At 39.3% G+C, this 16,622-nt stretch overlaps 1 protein-coding gene across 7 annotated transcripts in view; it reads right to left on the bottom strand.

Moving 5' to 3' along the window:
• The window catches only part of MARCHF6 (membrane associated ring-CH-type finger 6), a 145,131-nt gene that overhangs the window by 69,587 nt on the left and 58,922 nt on the right, over window positions 1-16,622 (bottom strand). For all 7 annotated transcript variants that reach the window (XM_039526548.1, XM_039526547.1, XM_039526553.1 and 4 more), the window contains 10 exons: window positions 15,120-15,312; window positions 14,528-14,589; window positions 12,667-12,699; window positions 11,055-11,106; window positions 6,026-6,084; window positions 5,283-5,363; window positions 3,010-3,078; window positions 2,838-2,912; window positions 1,322-1,456; window positions 685-804 (listed from right to left, as the gene is read on the bottom strand). In XM_039526548.1, the coding sequence (XP_039382482.1) occupies window positions 685-804; window positions 1,322-1,456; window positions 2,838-2,912; window positions 3,010-3,078; window positions 5,283-5,363; window positions 6,026-6,084; window positions 11,055-11,106; window positions 12,667-12,699; window positions 14,528-14,589; window positions 15,120-15,312 (879 nt within the window). The remainder of the gene's footprint in view (window positions 1-684; window positions 805-1,321; window positions 1,457-2,837; window positions 2,913-3,009; window positions 3,079-5,282; window positions 5,364-6,025; window positions 6,085-11,054; window positions 11,107-12,666; window positions 12,700-14,527; window positions 14,590-15,119; window positions 15,313-16,622) is intronic.

Raw genomic sequence — 16,622 nt, 5'->3', positions numbered from 1 at the left:
TGTTTCAAAGGTATGCATTCTTCAGGGCCTGTATCTGCAAAACCAGTGCCAAAGCAGGCCATCTGAGATGTTGCCTTAAAGGCCTTCCAGACAGACATCAGGGTGAACATCTGGAAAGTGCTTGGGGAGGCCAGGAAAGACTTCAGGTGTTTCCCCAATAATTCAACAGCCTGCAGCTACATCTAGTAGTAGATACCACTGCCCAGGCCACCACGGTCCACCCCAATACAGACCAGAAACATGAATCAGACCCATCGCTACTGAACTGGGACCCAGAATGTTTGTTGCAATAAATGGGTTAGACCAGCACCGTGAGCTCAAGGGATCTCCTCCACCGTCCATAGTAATAAAGTAACTGTTGGCCAGTGATACAAGCCGTCCTTGTGGCTTTAGCACAACGGGAAGATTTGTGATTGTCTGTACTAGACACAAACATTTTAAAACTTTTAATTAAAAATTTTCCAACAGCATTTCAGATAATCTGAAGTGGGGCATCTGTTACAACTAACACCTCTGAAGAAGTAAACTTCAGTTTTATTTTAGTAACTAAAAAATGAACACACATCAAAAACAAAAGTTAAACATGCTAATATTGAAATGTCAGCTAGGCTAGCACTGTATTTGCAACAACAAGAAAGAAATGAATATAAATTATTCAAGGACAAGTCTGAAAAAAGTCCTTACCACTGATAAAATAAACCTCCTGAGATGTCTATAAATGGGCAAGTGAATCATTTCCTGAACTGGATTAAAATCTGGATCATTCAAATTCCTCAGAAACCACAGGACACCAGGTCTCAGTACCTGAAACAGGTATTTACATTTTAGTTTAAAAAGACAAAAATGCAAGCAACATAAGAATTATTAGCATGTTGTCTAATTACAGAGTTAGATTTCTGTTGGAAAAAACGTGTTAGAAGGCTGATATAAATATGAAGAACTTTTCAATACAAGAGTCAACAATGAGAGGTACAGAAGAACACTGCAGAGCATTACTACTAGGCCAAGTGGAAACATTTTAACTGAAAATCTTTACTTTCAAATACATTTCAGTTTACAGATACAAAGAAGTATTTAAGCAAAAGCAGCATCCATATTAAAAACTCCTTTGCATGCAATCGGCTAGCACCCTAAGGGTGTTCCCATATTCACTCGTAACCAGCACGATTGTTCAATTTTTAAGGCAGAAAAATTTTGAAGTCTGATATGTATTAAAAGAATCATAACAGAAACACACAGATTGGGAAGAGCTAATGAACTCTTCAGTACATAAAGTTGTTCAAATATATTTTATAATCCCCTCACCTAAATAAGAACTTACCTCTCTCAGTAAGAGAATGAAAGATGCAAAGTAAAAGACGTAAACCATTCCCACTAACCAGTGTAGGAACATTGTGGTACCAGGGGCAGACTGAAAGCTCAACTCTCTGTCTTTCAAAGTAGCATCAAACATTTCCTAAACAAAAAAGTACATACGATCAACGTTTACCAAATACTCTTCCTTGGTTACCCATTTAATTTACCCCAGTTTGTAGCTAGCAAATAGGGTTAAATTGGATTATATATTACATTTAAATAATCTCAACCTGTTGCAAAACTATCAATATTTAGAGGAGCATTCAAGAAAACAAAAATGTCTATTTAAGTCATAAGTGTCACTGAAAACCACACAGTTCTTACAACATACTTATAGCACTGACACTGGAGATGGCAAATAGTGACATATTTCTCTGCGCCACATAGTTTTAAGAATGGGAAGGAAACTAAAACTAACATTTAATATGTAACACTACAAAGCATATCAGCATGAGCATATCAGCTCATACGAAACTGTACTGTACATTTATTCTCATTAGAAATAGGGTATTTTAATGCTGAGAGCAAAATGGTTGCTTTTTCCTATATAAGCATTTAATAAGTAATCTCTTATATTAGGTTTTGGGGAAGTGACATTTTAAAAGTTATGATAATTTCCCCTTCCTTTTCCCCGCACTCCCTAGACCAAGGGTCCTCAACCTTTTTCTTTGTGAGTCTCCCCTCCCCCAAAATGCTATAAAAGTTCCACGGTCCACCTGTGCCACAGCAACCGTTTTTCTGCATATCCAGTACATTAAAAGCCACTGGCATTCAGGGGTAGCACGCAGGGCAGTTGCCCAGCGCCTCATGCCACAGGAGGACCCACAAAGCTAAGCTGCTTGGGCTTCAGCTTCAGCCCCAGGTGATGGGGTTCAGGCTTTGGCTTTCTGCCCTGGGCCCCAGTAAGTCTAATGCCGACCCCTCTCTGGTTTATTTTGGTGAACCCCCTGAAATCTGCTCGCGGGCCTCCAGGGGGCTCCGGATCCCTGGTTGAGAACCACTGCCCCAGACTACAATAAAAACAGTCTCTCTCATATGGCATTCAATACACAGAAGGAAAAATTCATAGTAATGCCACAAGATGAACCATGTATGAATTTCCCCATAGGCAGCCAAATAAAGAAAACTCAGTCAAGGAGTTGCCGGTAAGACATTTAGCATAGCAGAGAAGTGACTTTTCACAGTGTTTTGCAACTAACTGTTTCAAAAAGTGTAATGATGGTTTTTTTGCTGTTTTAAACATAGATTATAGACTTTAATTGCCTTAAATACAGGAACATATACTTTGTATTGCACCGCGCCTTAGAACAAACTACCTCTGACCTCTGAAACAATGAAAGTATAAAAAAAGCGAAGAGATACATTTTCTGCAAGTCCAGTTTATATCCATTTTTTTTTCTCCAAGGCAAAAGAACTTTCCCCTCAGAAAAAAAAAAAACAGTGTAAGACTTGGCCTACATTCCAATAATTTCTGTTCTTACCAAGGAGCATATATCCAGCCACCAGCCACAGATAAGGGGGAACACACCAATTTCTACAACCACTAATAAGGAAACCTTCAGGGAAAAGGAAAAAAAATTACTCAGTAACTATGAATAAATCACTAACAAAATTATAGTTGAATACCTTTTGCTTTCAGAAGACTATAATTACCTTAACAACAATATAGCAGACTCCCAATAAGTGACGTGATCTCTGGAATTTTACAAGCGCAGCCAAACCCTACATACTCTGGTCAAGGAAATATACTAAATGAAATGCTATAAGAGGACCAGAAGAGTATGATACAATTCATATCAGCAACTGTGCAATCTAGATTTTATAGCAGGAAATTCTGGAAGAGTCAAACACTAATGTGAAAGTGTGAATACTATTGCTGGGGTCCTAATCTTTCAAAAATAACGATGATTTTGGGTGCCTGATTTGAAACACCTTAAAGGGACCTGCTTACCAAAGTGCTAAGCACCCATCCTCTGAATATCAAGCCCTCTTTCAAAGGCATCTGAAGCTGGGGACTGAAAACTGAGATACTAGAAATCACTTTTGAAAAAATTTATGCAGGAATATTTACCACCAAGAGTTTAACAGTGCAGTGACAAGTCTGGAGGTCTAATGTAATATGCATTTTAATGGGGTCTGAGAGAAATTCTCATCTCTTCACAGCAAAGCTAGAGTGTGTGTTTGCTATTTTTTGGAAAATTTAGTCCCAGGGTTTTAAAAGTATTTAGGTGTTGTGGTGCTCAGGATTGCAATGCTTAAGTGATTTAGGAGCCTAAATATACTTTTTAAAGGGGATTTAGACACTTAGGAGCTTAAATCCTACTTACTGTCAATAGGATTTAGGCTCTCAAGAGTCTAAATCCCTTTCAAAAATGAGATTTAGGTTCCTAAATCATTGTGTTGCAAACCTGAGCACAATGCCTACATATCTTTAAATTCCTGGATAACAGTCTCCTTTTAGTAGGCCAGAGGATCTCAAGAGAGACATGGCATCAAATAGGCACTGTACAAGCACAGTAAAGTATCACAAGGCCCAAACTGACTGTGGCCTTTAAGTTCTACTGCAATATAAAGTGTTAAATAGCAAATAAATTTACTCCTTCAAACAGAAATCAATTTAACTTTTTTAAAGCATACACAGTTTTGTCTGTGACCAAGTCTCCTCAGATTTTCAAAACTCTAAGATAGTGGTAAACAGTCACTTCAATCTTTCCAGCACAGCAAAGTGAATTGCTGCCCAAGAGCAATTCAAGTTGCACGAAGCTCTGAATGCCACTGGCCTGGTGCAGAAACCAAGGAAGACATACTAAGGGTATGTCTATACTGCAGTCAGGAGGTGTGATTGCAGCATGTGTAGGCACAGATCAACGCTACCTCAACAACAGCAGTGTGGTCATGGCAGCATGGACTACAGCACAGACTAGCCCTCCAAGTATGCACCCAAAGGGTCAGATGGGCTTGTACTCTGGCGGCTAGCTCATGAGACCATATTCACACTACTATTTCCTAGCATGCTAGTTCAAGCAGAGGTAGCACGTTTCTGAATACCCACGCTGGCTAATCATACCCCGAGAAGCTGCCTGAAACAGGAGAACTGATGTAGATGAGCTTCCCATCCCACGTGGCACAATCCTAGTTATATTTCTGTATGCCTATTTCTATCTCTGCTGCAGCTGTGTAGCCCACAAGAAGCCTACGTGTGGAGAGAAATGGATGGCTCCATACCTGTCTATCAGACTAGATCACAAAACTTATAACTGCAAGCCTTGCCAGATCACAGGGGCACTCTTATCCTCCCAATCATGACTTCATTTCCGCAAAGCTTTTAAGCGCATTTCTCAAGTTTAACGTTGAGTGCAGTCCCTAAAACTGCTGCAAAATTCTTTATGGACTATTATGGTGTATGGTGAACAAGGGACACCCTTTAGTATTTTAGTGGCTATTGAAGAGGGTGGAAATATTTGTACCATACTGTCCCTTTTCTTTGGCTGACCTCCAGAAAGGGATCTGCCATTCAGGAAGAAAGCAATGCAGTCCATCTATGGCCTTGTGAAATTTTATCCTGGTTAGCTGACGGTCAGCTGGGGAAGAAGTTGATTCCATGTCAAGACCTCTCCAATGTCATTCCCATAAAACAGACTACCATACGTGGAAAACTGGGCTGAGTGAAGTCTCAAAGCTGTTATTGTTCTGAATATGCAGCCTGTTTTGAAATTAGGTCTGGATGGTCAAGCACTTATTAAACAGATTGTATCCAAATTTTTACCTAAAACAGCCCTTTTTAGTTTGTTTCATCATAAGAACAAAGCAAAAAGAGAAAGAAAGTGCTCCTGCTTCATTTCTAACCCTGATCTCAACATGGCTAGAGATAATGATCCACAGACAGAATTTAAGACAGAGTCACGCAACTACTTATGAAAGGATACATGACAAACAATTAGAGTTATTGCTAGCTGCACATAGCCAACTATTGTTGTGATTAGGCCTTCAAAGTGAGATGCTTGAACCTGAAAAAAAAAGAAAAGAAAAGTTGTTTTAAATATTTTCCATTCAATTTTAGTTAGTTTTTATTCCTCAAAAAGTTTAGTCCTCTTTCAATATTAATCACAGAGTCCACTTGGGCAGCTGGGATTTGGAACTATAAGGTTCCTAGGCGGCTTTATACTACAACATGAGTAGGACAAATATTTAATCAATAAACTCTCTTTACTAATCATTTGGCATCCTCAACAAAAAAAGTGGAAAATAAGTTTGCATCCACTAGAAAAACCACATAATGCAAAGCTGCCAGCCTTGCAGGAGGAGCTGCCATATATCCTACTCCTTTTCCTGGCATTCACTAATAGTCATTTATGAAGCATTATCCCCCATGCAATCAAGGAACACCACAATAAAATATATTAGATTTTATAAAAATATAATATTAAAAAGCCAAATATAGTGACCTTACAAAGGGGGAGTCTTAGACAGGGATTATAATAATGACGTTTGGGGGGAGGGTAAACAGTTAAAAGCAATGAAAGGTCCTATAATGAAGACACGGACAACTTCCCAGGCTGTTCTGTTGTCCTAGAGTAAAAATCAGGGGTTCCTATAAAACACAAAAAATTTAAGTTGCACAAATTTTTAAGAATTTAAAACATCAAAATTATAAAATAACCATACTTACATAGTCCTCAAAACCCAGGCCAACAACAGAGAAGTGACCAATGTGGTAAGGACAAAAAGCTGGAAAACATGAAGGGGAATGGAGAAAACGATAAAAATTGCTCTATCAAATACAATGTGAGACTTATGCTGAAAAGTCTCTGTTCTGTGGCGTGGCAATAGTTTGAATTTTTACCAGTTTTACAAAGTGGACAAAAAAATAACTATCCATCCAGTGTAGTTTGAAAGTTTTGTTATAAAACTTGACATTTCTGTAGCACTCAAGATTAATAAATCACATTACAAACTTTTAAGGTGTAATGTAGCTCAAGACTCATTTCTCTGAATTTTTTTTAAACTTGCAATATTACAAGTAACCTATGATTACTATAACTGAAAAATGGGAACAATGATTTTGTTCCTTATTCAGCTTTCATTTGACAGTGCTCTGAATCAGCTTTATTTCCTAGTTTCATTCATTAGCTTGATAGACGTCTTCTACACTGCTACAGGAATCTGCCTGTATGCCCTTCCCCAACCACTACAGAAGAGTGGAGTTGCTCTTTCACAGATCAGTTGGATGTTACTTTCCCTTTTAGTAAACATAATTTAAGAATCTGACATTTGAAACTTAAGAATTTAATGATTTGGGGATTGTCCAGACAAATGCAGTTCCTGCAGAAGTCTGGGAAGGGAGCAAAGAAGCAGATATATCAGGGGGAAGACACACTCCAACGAAGAAGTCAGGAAAGGGAGCTTTTATGGTTTGTCACGTTTTCCCAGATCATTGAGCCAAGGATGGTATCTCATTCACAATCCTAAAGATTCCTCCCACCCACTCCCAGAGTTTAGGAAGGAAGCAGTCATGAGGGAGTCTTTGAAGATCTCATATTATTGACTCATAAGTGGTTAGGTGCAGTAGGGTCAAGTAAGCTCTCTTAGGGCTTGTCTACATTACCCGCTGGATCGACAGGCAGTGATTGATCCAGCGGGATCAATTTATCAGGTCTAGTCTAGATGAGATAAATCGACCGCCAAGCGCTCTCCCGTTGACTCTGGTACTCCACCAGTGCGAAAGGCACAGGCGGAGTCGACGGGAGAGTGTCAGCCTTTGACTTACCGCAGCGAAGACACCGCAGTAAGTAGATCTAAGTATGTCGACTTCAGCTATGTTATTCCGCAGGCACGGAGGTAAACCTAAGTAAACAAAGTGTCCTGGCCTGCCAGCAGCTTACCCTGACAGGCTGGGACAGCAACTGGTGGAGAAATTTGGGGAGGGGGGGAAAGAGACTGGGGGTCAGAGGAGTAACCCCTGTAACCAACCCCTACATGACCCCACCCCTAGCCCGGGACCCCCACACTCTCCACATCCCATCCCTTCCAATCTTAGCTGGGGCGGGCCAGGGGAGGATGTCTCTGGCCTGGCCAGGGCCGCTCTGGCAGGCTGGGCAACACTGCTGCAGCATGCGCCAGAGGGCCTGGTGCCGCAGCCACAGCCTGCTCTGGGGGCGGGACCAGGCGGTGCGGCCGAAGCCTGCCAGCCCTGGAGTTGCAGCTGCTTCCCGGAGGCTGCGGGGAGAGCAGCAGAGCACTGTGACCAGAAGCAGAGAGACTCTGGCCCCGCCTCTTCCCTTCTGGCTCTACTGCCTCTCCTTGCCCTTTCTGTTGTGGGGGGAGGCGCTGTGTCCCACCTCTCCCTCTCTATACTCGTTCGTAAGCTGACCCCCCCTTCTCTGATGCTTCCCTTTTTTACTAAAAAAAAATTGACTTATGAACGAGTATATACGATATATTTTCAATAAACACGCATATTGCCTTTTCCCCTGAAAAGATCCCATGTGCTTTTTATAAGCATAACATAATGAAACTGACAACAAATTGTACCGCCCAGGTACAAGGACTCGGCAATGAGGCTGCACCTGACCTAGATACAGTGCAAGAGCTGGGCCTGCCCCAGAAACACCCCAGGGCCCTGTCCCTTTGCGCCAGTTGTGGGTGGGCAGGCTCAGTCCAGCAGGATCCAAGGGTGGAGGGGCTTCGTGTGAGGGAGATCCAGGTTTGGGGTGAGAGATTTCCTGTGTGGGGCAATCTGGGTGTGGTAGCTCAGTGGGAGACCTGGATGCACAGGGACTTGTTGGGGAGTTCTGGGTGCAGGGGCAAAGGGACGCTGCAGGGGATCCAGGTGAAGATAGATGGGGCTCAGTGGGGGGGTCATCTGGGTGGCTCAGGGGGGGGGGGTCTGGGTGCTGGGGGAGTGGGGCTTGATGGGGTGGGAGTCCAGGTGCAGCTGTTTGGGGATCAGTGGGGTGGGGATCTGGGTGTGGGGGGCTCATTAGAGGAGTCCAGGTGTAGGGGGGTAGGGTTTGTCAGGGTGAGGGTTCGATGGGCCTGCTTAATGGAGGAGCTCCAGCTGCTGCCAATGGGTTGCCGCATGCCAGGCTCCCACTTTTCCCCACGATTGCCTTATCCTCTTTTCTTCCCCATCTCATCCCGCTTCCACACTGCTCCATGCCTCCTCCCCGTCCCTCACTCCTACATTCCTCTCCCCCTGCCCTATTTCACCCCCTTCCTTCCCCACTGCCTCTTCCCTCCACCCCTTTCCCTCATTTCCCCCTACCCTCCTTACCCAGCCCCACCGCCAGCACTTATTGTTGCACAGAAAACAGGAAGGCTCCCAGCATACAGAAGTGGGCATGACTGGCACTAGGACCCAGGAGGCAGCATTCAGCTGCAGAGTCAGTGGAGCTGAGATGCAGCCTCCTTCAGCTGCGCTGCTCAGAGCTTGCAGAAATGAGGGGGGACATTGGCATGTAATGCCATGTGCCCCCCCATGCCTCGCCGCTGTTTGGGGGGGCAATCTCCCCCCCAAACTTTACCCATTGTTGTGTCCGCCCCTCGCCCCGGCATGGCTTTCCTTTGCTTCCCTACCGTTTTCGGCAGGGAAGCATAGGAATTCAGTGGGGGAGAGGGGTGTTTTCTGTGGGCACGCAGTCACGTGGAATACCCCCAGGAGTAAGAGTTCAGGTGAAACATCATGCTAATGATGCAGGCTGGTCATTTTACTACCTGCCACTCATTTTCTCTGGAGGAGCCCTATATCCTCATCTTCCTTATCTACCTGTGGCTAGTGAGTATCTGGTAATTTTTTTTAAGCCCCCAAAATACAAATATTTTCACATTAGGTGATTCCCGATATCTTGCACCAAAACATAACAAAGAGGCAAACAGTTTTTGAAATATTTAAGGGAGCAAATCAACTTTATCAGCAGCGTGGAAACTGAAGAAAACAATATTATTCCACTGTACATGACTATTACTGGAGTCTTCTGCACCCCACCTCTTATTGAGGTAAAAGCATGCAACGTACCAAAACAAAGGCTTTTTTTTTTTTTTTTTTAAACAGATTATAGTGGAAAGGTCCAGATATAATATCCTTTCTATATTGCTAGGTTAATACAATAAGTCAATCAATTGACAGAGTTAATTTTTCTCCACCAAAAAAGGGAGGCAGATAGGCCCTTCTATAACTACTATTGTCTTTTAAAAAACACACCACACCACACATTTGTGCACTTCTAGCCAAACCTGCTCCACAGTAGCAATTCTGAGTGTACTGGTTTGGTGCAGGGCTACTCTTTGGAGCAAGAAACTCTCCTCCCAAGTACGGAGTACTAATGGAGCTGCTCCAAGACAACTACTGCAGTCTCAAGAGTACAGTATGTGCCATAGCTGCTGGTCCCCTCCTATCCATCTCAGGCATTAGTGATTTCAGCCTGTGGGTCCTTATGACAGCGAATCCATCCTCTCACACGCTACCCCTAAAGCCCAGCATAATACACATCTCCCACCAAAAATACAATAGTGTTCTGCCAATAATTTAATAAAAAGTGATCCCACAGATTTTTCTTCCCTTCGCCTACAATAAACCCCATGTACCAGAGGTATATTATGTCCTTTAACAGAAAAGAGGATTCTGTTCACTTGATCTTCCCTTTAAACAAAAATAATCTTAACCATAACCAAGGAGGAAAGCAACATCATTTGGAAAGCAAACAGATATTAAGGGCACTCCACTGGAAATGTTAGTGCTTTATCCCATGTACACTGAGTGTACAGATAGAACAGCACAATCTTCAACTTGAGTGGGGTTGAATAAAGGCCTTACTGAAAGTAACAGGATAGTCTTCCTGGAAACTTTTTTTTTTAAATAATAATTGACAACTGTGTGCAGTCTGCTGAACTCTAAAGGGAGGATGGGGAGGGGGGGGGTGGGAGAGAAAGAAAGAAAGAAACACACACACACACACCCTCTTCAGAAATGATTTTATGAGCCTCAGAGACAAAAGGTATCACCTGAAGTGTCATTTAGCAATATCTAGGGAAGAATGAAAGCAGGGAAATTACATCCCATCTGTCCCCGCAATTTTGGGGGGAACTTCATAAAGTAACTCCCAGGAATTCCCTCCTGAATATTATTCCACAAATATATACACCTCTACCCCGATATAATGCTGTTCTCGGGAGCCAAAATATCTTACTGCATTATAGGTGAAACCACATTATATTGAACTTGCTTTGATCCGCCGGAATGTGCCGCCTCACCTCCCCAGAGCGCTGCTTTACCGCATTATATCCAGGTAGAGGTGTAGTTCCTCAGCTCTAACTAATAGCAATAAAGCTTAAGCAACAGCTCAGACATTTTAAAACCTAAACCAAAAAAATTACTTTCAGTAACTAAATAAAAAGGAAAAAAATATCTGTCTTGGATGCAATACATGCCACCTTGGGAACTAAAATTACACAATAAGATGCAAGTAATTCACTGAAGTCTATTCACATACATCCATGTGTTTGCAGGATCTGTGTAATACGATTAGTAAGAAAGGTTTATTATTCACATTTAATTATTCACTTTTTATTCTGGTTCAGTTTTTTTAAAAATTAGACTCACTGTTTTTCTCTGAGAATAAAAGTGGTCTAAAAACCAATTTTTATCAAGCATTCACAAAGAAAAAGCTAGTTTTGAAATAAGAACAAATAATAATACCTACCAAACACAAGTATGAACAATGTGTTTAAAGACACCACCCAGAAGACATGTTCCTGGGGAAGAAAGTAAAACATATTTCAATAAAAGCAGGGTATAAAAACATATAAATCACATAATAAGCAAATGACTGCACCTGAGTTCTTAGGGGAAGAATGAATAATAATGAGCTAAGTTGCAAGCTTAGAATTTTCTAAATTTCAGCCCCAAAAATGAAAATGAATATTGTGAGTGAAAATGGCAGCTATAATGGAAATTCTTTGTGGCTATGATTAGGAAGGGTGTTTTGCAGATAATCTACCCAGGTCTGTAAATATAAATGACAATAGTTATACTCCTTTTTATGCTTACTTTAAAAGTACAAAGAATTTATATTTTCAGAAAAAGAGGAAAATTATTTCGAGTTTAATTTGCAAAGGGATTCTTGTTTCTTACTTTGGTTAATAAATAAGTGTTTGCTCGTCATTGCTATAGTTAAAGGGACACAGTTGGCTATATTTACATTAGAAACAAAACTTGTTTATCTAACTTTCTAACAACACAGTACTCTATTAACAGTGAATTTTTTTAAACATTCAGTGTACTTGTCCTTTTGCTCTTTATGTACTACTTGTATTTCTCTCAGCTAGGACAATGAAAACCAGTGTAGTCAATTTCAGGTTTAATGGTGCAATGCCTGGATTTTAAAAAGTGCAGAGGAATGCTTCTTGTTTAAAAACTGTTATTTGGAATGTGGATGTTTGAGTGGAAACATTTTTATTGATCATAAAATAAAAACTTGTTTTTAAAAAATCTAAACTTTGGGGCAAATTTAAGTTTACAATAGATGAATAACAGCAAGTTCTGTGTAAAAATATTTGTACACTTTTTTTTTTTTTTTTTTTTGAGAGAGTGCTCTACTAAAATATAACCTTAGCTTAAGAAAAAGGAGGAAACTCTGGTATCATTTTAACTAGATGTACTCCATTGGCTAAACCCATTATTGTTATGAGGATTTTTTTTAAAACTCACTAAGTTATATTTAAGCTTTTCCTTTCATTGGTTTAAACAATAAAAGCTAAGAAAATTGCTGCACGTCAACACAAAATTAAAACTGTGATAAGCACAAGTAACTAAAGACCGACATAGCCTATATTACCTAAAGCTGGGTCTAAGCGTAAAATTTTACCAACATAACTATGTTGGTAAGCAGTTGGTAAGGGGTGTGACTACACAAGGAGGGCTTTGGCATTCTAACTCTAAAAGTTTTTTGCTGCTTTAAGTGTATACAAGGCCCAAATCTCTAGCATGGAGTTTTCAAAAAGAACTGAATCTCACTAAAAAAAATATCAAAGTTACTGAGGCCCTTCTGAAAATTGTACCCTTATGGAGGACCCACCATAGCGGTATCTGATTGCCACAAAAAATTATATCATCCATGTGAATGCATGACACATCAAGTTTATGATAAAGTAAGAAAATCTGTTTAAACCTACCACATCGATGAAACACTTGAAATCTGCTTCATACATTACAGAACAGACTTTTTATTTAAAGTCTACATAAAACAAGTTATTAGTTTCCTTAAAAATAAGCTTACTGCAAAAACTATTCTTGAACTATAAGACTTCACTTACTAAAAAAACCAGAGATCCGTCAAGCCCAAGCATCTAAGAATAAAAGAAAGTTGAGTTCATTCACAGTTCTATATTCAAAAATCTTCATACTCCCACTACCAGTTTCAAGGTCACTCTTTTTCAAACCCACTTTTTACTGCTCTGGTTAGCTGCATGCCTTATACTACTGGACAATCAGACCAGCTCCCCAACACAAGTTTTTAAACCTATAGTAAGGAACTCTAAAATGGTCTAGTTCAGTACTGTAATCTAATCAAAGGCAGCAATATTTTAATACACAATTGTTTAAATGTATAGTAGTTCATGTAAACCAAAGATAGTCTACAATTTAACTGATTATTTCAGAGAGAGTCCTGTTTCAAGAATGTGAATGGTGACAATTTTAATTTAGCTCAGGAAATGAATTATTTACCTAATTATAGCAGCTCAGCATTTATTTAGTGATTTAACTGAATTTTAAATACATATGAAATCTGAGGTTGGAGAACTTGTATATCAAGATTTGTGTAAATACAATTTTGCTTTCTAGCTGTAGAGTATTACCCATGAAAGAATAAGAGCAGATGAGATTTCATCAAGAATATAATGCAGTAACAGCTCTCAGTTCTAGACCAGTCGTATCTCATGCTGTTCAAGTCTGAAACAGGAAAGGACTTGCAGATGGGAAAAATATCCTCCGTTTACTTGTACATATGTTTCAGAAAGTGCACACAGAAAAAAACAAAACAAGGAAAAAGATTTTTTTTAAGAATTTTCTTTTCCCGCTCCTCTAAAATCTTCTATGCCAGTCCAGACTCCTTCACTTCAAGATTAATGGAATCGTTCACAGTTTGGGGCTCTCTTGTATGTCAAATTTTAAGCTAACATTTCAAGGTCTCATGGTTCTCACATATTTCACTTAATAAACATCATGTAAACTACTGCTGAAACTTCAAATGAGCTTCCAAGCTTCTTACATTCAAGGATGACACCACCAAGAATTCTCAATGTACTGTCCCCATCAGGAAGGCAAGAAGGGACTATACCCAAACCCAGACTGGCACAGAAATCTAAGAGAGGTTTATGAGACTATTGCATTTAAACTTTGTAAAATGCTGAAGACAACATATGTATTCATGAAAAGTTTTTGAAAATAATTAAAATATTTTTCAAGTATGCAAGAGAGTTCTGGAATATATATATCACTAAAAAAAAGTGAGCATAATGTTTATGCAGAAAACAAAAGAGCGAATTACTCCTTTTAGCAAAGTCCAATAGGTAAGAAAGGGTCAGAAATTTGAGTTTATCTTGAGTCCTTTTCACCAAATGTCTATTAAACAAGACAATGCAGTTAGCATTCTGTATCATTAACAGAGGACCTTTTCCATCTCCTTATTGTATCATGCTATAGATTGCGGGAAAGTTTTAGTTATGGAATTTATAAACTAGAAAACGAAATGAGATGAGCCTGTATTGGAAATCATTCTTGTACATATTCTTGTTTGTTTTTATAAAAGTGTATACTTATTTTTACTATATCTATACATACATTCACAGAAAGATTAGTTTTTAAGCTATGCACCATTTAACATCTACTGGCAAATTTAGGAGCAAAACTGAAGAGAAAAGTGCCTTGTTGAAAGATGTTCTTAGCAATGTTTCTTCACAGCAATCAAAAAAATGCTTTTTTAAATTGTTTCTTAATATGGTATACAGTATTTTTAACGTAATTACTTTTTGGCGTCACTAATATCTATCACAGTTAAATTTTACATGAAATCAAAGTATCAGAACAAATTTTCTATTAGGTTTAAAGTCATTTCAAATACAAGGTAGTGACAGAAAAATCTCAGAATACTTCAGGAGAATGGCTCTTACTCACTCTCTCCCATGTAAGCTCTTCTGCTGCTCGATCCCATTCCAAAGCATTCCAATTCATGTCATCTACAGAGATATTATAATTGTTAAAGGTATCAACTGACCCAAAGCAGCATGTTAGTCAGAGCTGTATTATGATTTAAACTAGCAAAACACCATTTAGCTCACTCAGTATATCAATGGAGATACAAGTCAAAAGAACATTTTAAAAGTAATTCTCTTTACAGTTTAATTTCTCCTCAAAAGTTGCAACAAATACTTCCTTAGTGCCATTTCCCTTTTGACAAGAGAAGCAGAGTAGTTTCTCATTGTAGGGCTGCCTGAAACCACATAGCTGCTTATAGTTTTGGCTTTTCTTAACTGCAAAGTGTTTTAGTGCTCATTAAAAAAAATAAACTACATAAACATTGCAATACACACAAGAAGAGGTAAGCAGGCTGAACTCTGAGCCTACTGGCCTTAGTAGTTTCCCTATACAGGTTAATTACAAATGTAGATGTCAGCCACAAAAGTAGAATTTCCATTTTCACTTCTTTTCAATAACTATTTTATATGATCATTTTAGGGAAATGCTCCTGCTCTGTGTCACCTGTTACCTTGGGCTCCATTGTTTGCATCTGCTGCATCTTCGATTACAGCATCTTCTTCATCTTCATTGTCTTCCTCTTCCTCATCTCCCTGTTCTTCCTGAATTTCTGGGTTTTCGCCTACAACTGCATTCTCAGCAGGTGGGTTAGCAGGTTGATCAAGTGCAGCATTTTCACCTCCACCATTTCCTACCCCCTGAGCCTGCAGGGACAAGATTTCAGTGCAATTTCACTTTAATTAATTTAAGTATTGTTGTGCTTTGACCAATGTCCAGAAAAACAAACATATTAAAAGGCAACTTTTTTGGTTCCACTTAAACCATAACACAAGCCATTGCTTTTGGCAATGACATACCTCCTAAAATGTTGACAATATCATTATCTTATTGGATTTCTAGAGATTCAATTTAGTGGTGTGCAAGAAAGACACATTATTTAAGAACACTGTTAAGTTAAAGAACCATACTTCTGTGTTAACATTTTGTATCTATATAGTTACAATTGATACTTATCAAAAAGTTGGGGAAAGTCTATTTTGTTTGTTTGTTTTTTTGTTTTTGAGTTTGTGCATTTGACAGTAATCGGTGAATAGTCAATTTCTCTCCTGATGACAGACCCTTATGATAATCAATAGTTATGGAGAAAAAAATGAAATTTAAAAATAAAATAAATAATTCAGAACATACTGTTTAAAAGGGATTCTAGCACAGAAGACTTAAACTTTACCAAAGTATGGAACACAACTTTAAGAGATGTTCTCAGGCAACTACAATTGTTGAAGTGGAAGTATTATTAGGAAAATATATTTTTAGTTTAATGCAATTTAAGGCTGGAAAGAAGGAGAGCTAGCACCACAAGCAAGCCAGCTCTCCCTAGATGACCAGTAAGTGTTCCACAGACCACCCAGTTGTCCACAGACCAGTGAAAAATTTTGTTCCATCAGAAACAAATATTTTTCAGGTAGTCATTTAAAAAAAACAAACCTGACCATATCACTTCAAACTTGCTTTATCATGGTTACAAATTCAACTTCACAAGCACTAAATCCTATTTTAAAAGATTTACTACATTATACATAGGGGGTCGTAAGAACCATGATAGCTAGAAAATTATTTATTGCATAATCAATGGTTCAGGAATGTATATTGTACACATTACAGCTGTGACCTGGTGAATTTACATAGGACTAAGTTTCAGAAGGGTAGCTGTGTTAGTCTCTATCCACAAAAACAATGAGGAGTCCAGTGGCACCTTAAAGACTAACAGATTTATTTGGGAATAAGCTTTCGTGGGTAAAAAAACCACTTCTTCAGATGCATGGAAAGAAAATTACAGATACAGGCATAAATATACTGGCACATGAAGAGAAGGGAGTTACCTTACAAGTGGAGACCCAGTGTTGACAAGGCCAATTCAGTCAGGATGGATGTGGTCCACTCCCAATAACTGATGAGGAGGTGTCAATACCAAGAGAGGGGAAAATTGCTTTTGTAGTGAGCCAGCCACTCTCAG

The sequence above is a fragment of the Mauremys reevesii genome, linkage group 2 (assembly GCF_016161935.1).
Source record: "Mauremys reevesii isolate NIE-2019 linkage group 2, ASM1616193v1, whole genome shotgun sequence".
NCBI lineage: Eukaryota > Metazoa > Chordata > Testudines > Geoemydidae > Mauremys > Mauremys reevesii.
Note: the sequence above shows the minus strand (reverse complement) of the source record. Positions and strands in the feature narration are given on the sequence as shown.